The sequence below is a fragment of the Magnolia sinica genome, chromosome 5 (assembly GCF_029962835.1).
Source record: "Magnolia sinica isolate HGM2019 chromosome 5, MsV1, whole genome shotgun sequence".
Taxonomy (NCBI): domain Eukaryota; kingdom Viridiplantae; phylum Streptophyta; class Magnoliopsida; order Magnoliales; family Magnoliaceae; genus Magnolia; species Magnolia sinica.
In genome coordinates, this window is record NC_080577.1 from 7,907,568 (window position 1) to 7,910,796 (window position 3,229).

At 41.8% G+C, this 3,229-nt stretch overlaps 1 protein-coding gene across 2 annotated transcripts; it reads right to left on the reverse strand.

Moving 5' to 3' along the window:
• Window positions 1-542: 542 nt before the first annotated feature.
• On the reverse strand, window positions 543-2,606 carry LOC131247193 (uncharacterized). Of its 2 annotated transcripts, none has more exons than XM_058247617.1 (5): window positions 1,806-2,606; window positions 1,578-1,721; window positions 1,336-1,487; window positions 1,051-1,249; window positions 543-943 (listed from the first exon to the last, which is right to left on the reverse strand). In XM_058247617.1, exons 1-5 carry the CDS (start codon window positions 2,370-2,372, stop codon window positions 803-805), a joined length of 1,203 nt encoding a protein of 400 aa, XP_058103600.1. In that variant the 5' UTR covers window positions 2,373-2,606; the 3' UTR covers window positions 543-802. The 2 variants fall into 2 exon arrangements, with proteins under 2 accessions (XP_058103600.1, XP_058103599.1); XM_058247616.1 differs by having other exon boundaries at window positions 543-946.
• Between the last annotated feature and the right edge of the window lie 623 nt (window positions 2,607-3,229).

Genomic DNA, 3,229 nt, shown 5'->3' on the forward strand with positions numbered 1-3,229 from the left:
GCTGAGTTGCTGATTGAGTAGAGCCGCCTAGTCAAGCTTAGGGACAGAGCCAAGTCGAGTTCCAATTGAGGTAGCCTGCAGGCTGATCCGAGCCAAGCTGGGCTGAGCTCGGCTTGGTTCAACTTGTGTACAGCTCTGCCCGATGGTCAGGCTAGAGTTTATATAAACATCACAGTTGGCCCCACCTGAGACGCACCCATTTGCTCTCGAGTTGGCTGTGTGACGGAAGGAAGTGAAATGATAATTATATGAATTAATGTAGTTTTTTTTAACCTTTTAGAAAAATAGATAAAATGTAAATTCCATGTTAATTAGGTAGTTTTTTTTTTTTTTTTTGGTAAAATTTCCTTTTTTATTAAGGAAATTTCGGACTAAATCTTATTTTCCACATTTTAGTTGGTTTATATTTGCGTGGTTTACTTGCGTATCAAACGTTTATTAAATAACATCCGCTCAAAAAAAAAAAAAATCAAATGACCAAACGTTTCCTAAAAAAAAAAAGAAGAAGAAGAAGACGAAGAAGAAGAAAACAGAAAAAAAAAATGAAGAGAAAAGAAAAGAAAACTCACTCTCAAAGCCAGAATCTCTTTTCCATACCTTTCCTACTCACATGGCTCATTGAGAAACATGAAGTCATTCCATCAAGCAAATTATCTTTCTCATATGGCTAGAAACTCTTTCCATATTCTCCTCTTCTCACACGGGCTTGATGGAGAAACATGAAGTTATTGCAGCAAGCAAATCTGCACCATTAAGACATTGAATCATGAGCAAATGGATCTCTCACATTTCTACACACTCCTTATAACTTCAGATTCAAATCAACACTATCAACTCCTCTCCAATCTTTCAAGTTAGTTGACCGCTCCGCCAGAAAGCTATAGAAGGGCTGTTGTTGTTTTCCTGGCCCGCAGAAACCGAATAACGATTCTTCTTCCCTGCTCTGCTAAACAAACATCACAAGAAAATTAAACCAAAAAACACGAATCATAGAAATTTCTCTTACAATGTGGATTGAAGAATCGGATTTCTGCTCTGCTTTTGTCTTACTTTAAATTGGACTGGATTGCATTCGCCAAAATGTGCGTCCGGAATCGGTACAGATTGTTTTGATTTGGGATTCGAGTAGGCGGTTGGGGGACCCAAGGTGAGAAAATCACCATCTAAATCTCTGTTTTCTTTGATGATCTTGGTCCGGCGGTGGAAGTCATGGACGGTATGGACTGCAGTAGAGCTCCAAGGAACCTCTCTGAAGGAAGAAGATCCAACAACATGAATCAGCAACTGATAAACATGATACCGCCAAGAACACAGACAATGGAAACCGTCAGCAACCTTATTAGAGGTTTCTGCGAATCGTATTTGAACAAATCGAGCCCGCTCAAGGATTCATCCCATATGTGAAATGGCATGAGTTTGCATTGGAAGGGGACAGCACCAGGCAGTTCGTCCAGAGAAAATTGCCGGGGGCGCTTCATGCCAACCATCTATACTACATTCCAATCAAATCCACTATCAGAAACAGATCCAATTTTCAATTTTAAAAGGAGAAGATGTTGAAAAATCAATTGAATTACATCTTGCCGAACGTTGATGCGTGTCCTTTCTTCTTCATGCCTTACTGGTGGTATGTAATTGCTGCAATAGCTTTGGTTTGAAGGGGGCTCCATCTGAAGATTAATGACAGATGACGAACATGACGATGACGTTGAAATATTGACCTGTAATTCAAATCTCTCTAATCATTTCAGAAATTTTTTTTTAAAAAAAATGGAAACAGATACAAGATTAAACGATTTCCTCACCAATGAAGAAGTTTGTTGTTGTTGCGGCTGCTGAACTGTTTGTTGATTTTTCTGCAAATGCCAAACTGGTTTTGATTCAATCTGCGAATCCGGATAGTATTGGAATGAAGTTTTAAATTTGGGAGTCCCATACAACTCATGAATAAATGAATACCCGCCGCAGCTGCCGCTGGCGACCTGGCTACTGCTATCATGCACGTAATGCAGAGATGGGGATGGGATGCTACTTCTATCATGCGCGTAAAGCAGAGATGGGGATGGGATGCTACTGCTATGATGCGCGTAATGCAGAGATGGGGATGGGATGGGAAATTCAAATTCAAGACTCGGGACCAGGTCGGACGTCTTGAAGACGGGATTTGGTAAGCTGAGATGGAGTTGGGCGGGAGAAGGAGAGGAGAAGGGGATGGAAGGGATGGCAAACACGGCGTTCTTCTTATGCTGTTCTTCTAAACGGATCTTTTCCAACTGGGCAACGCCAAGCCCGCGCTGAGGGATCCTCTTCTGCTTCTTTTTCTTGAAAGATCGGCTGCCACTGCTGCTGCAGCGCTCCTCTTCTAGTGGCATAGTTATGATAATTGGGAAGGTTTTTGGAGGAAATTACAGTAACTGCCAAAGAAGAAGGGAGTTTTGTGGCGTAGTAAGAGTCATGGAGAGAGAGCAAAAGAAGGCGGATTTAATGAAGACAAAAGCAAAGGCTCAAACCCCAACCCCGCAAACCCAAGCTTTTCCATCGAATCTTTTCTATCACTTTTCTCGCCCAAATCCTCGCTCCACCCTTTTCTTTCTATCTACCCTTCCCTCTCATCGACAACAAACGGGCTAAAAATTTAAACAGATCCAAGATCAAATACATGAAGAAGCATTGTACAGTGCTCGAGCCCAAGTTTATGTTCGGGTTTTCCTTTTGTACGCATGGGGAACATGGCTCTATGATCCAAGCCGATGATTAGATGGCCCGGGAACACTCCCCCTGCCACCAGCCAATGGCTGATGGTCGGTGCTCTGTGGGCCCACCATGATGTATGTATTTCATCCATGCCGTCCTTCTATTTTTCTAGATCATTTGATGAAATGAGACCAAAAATGAGGTATATCCCAATCTCAAGTGGACCACATTACATGAAACAGTGTTGAATGAATGTCGACCATTGAAAATTTTTTGGGGGCCATAAAAGTTTTGGATCAAGATGATCTTTGTTTTTCCCCTTCATATGGGTCAGTATGACCTAATCAACAGGTTGGATGTCAAATAAATAGTACAGTTGGCCGTAGGAGGATTTTAACGGTGGATATCCAATCACTATTGTTTTCATGTGGTGTGGTCCACCTGAGATTTATATCCCTCTCATTTCTGGGATCAAGCCCTAAAATGATATGTAAAAATGGATGAAACACATACATCATGGTGGGCCCCACAGAGC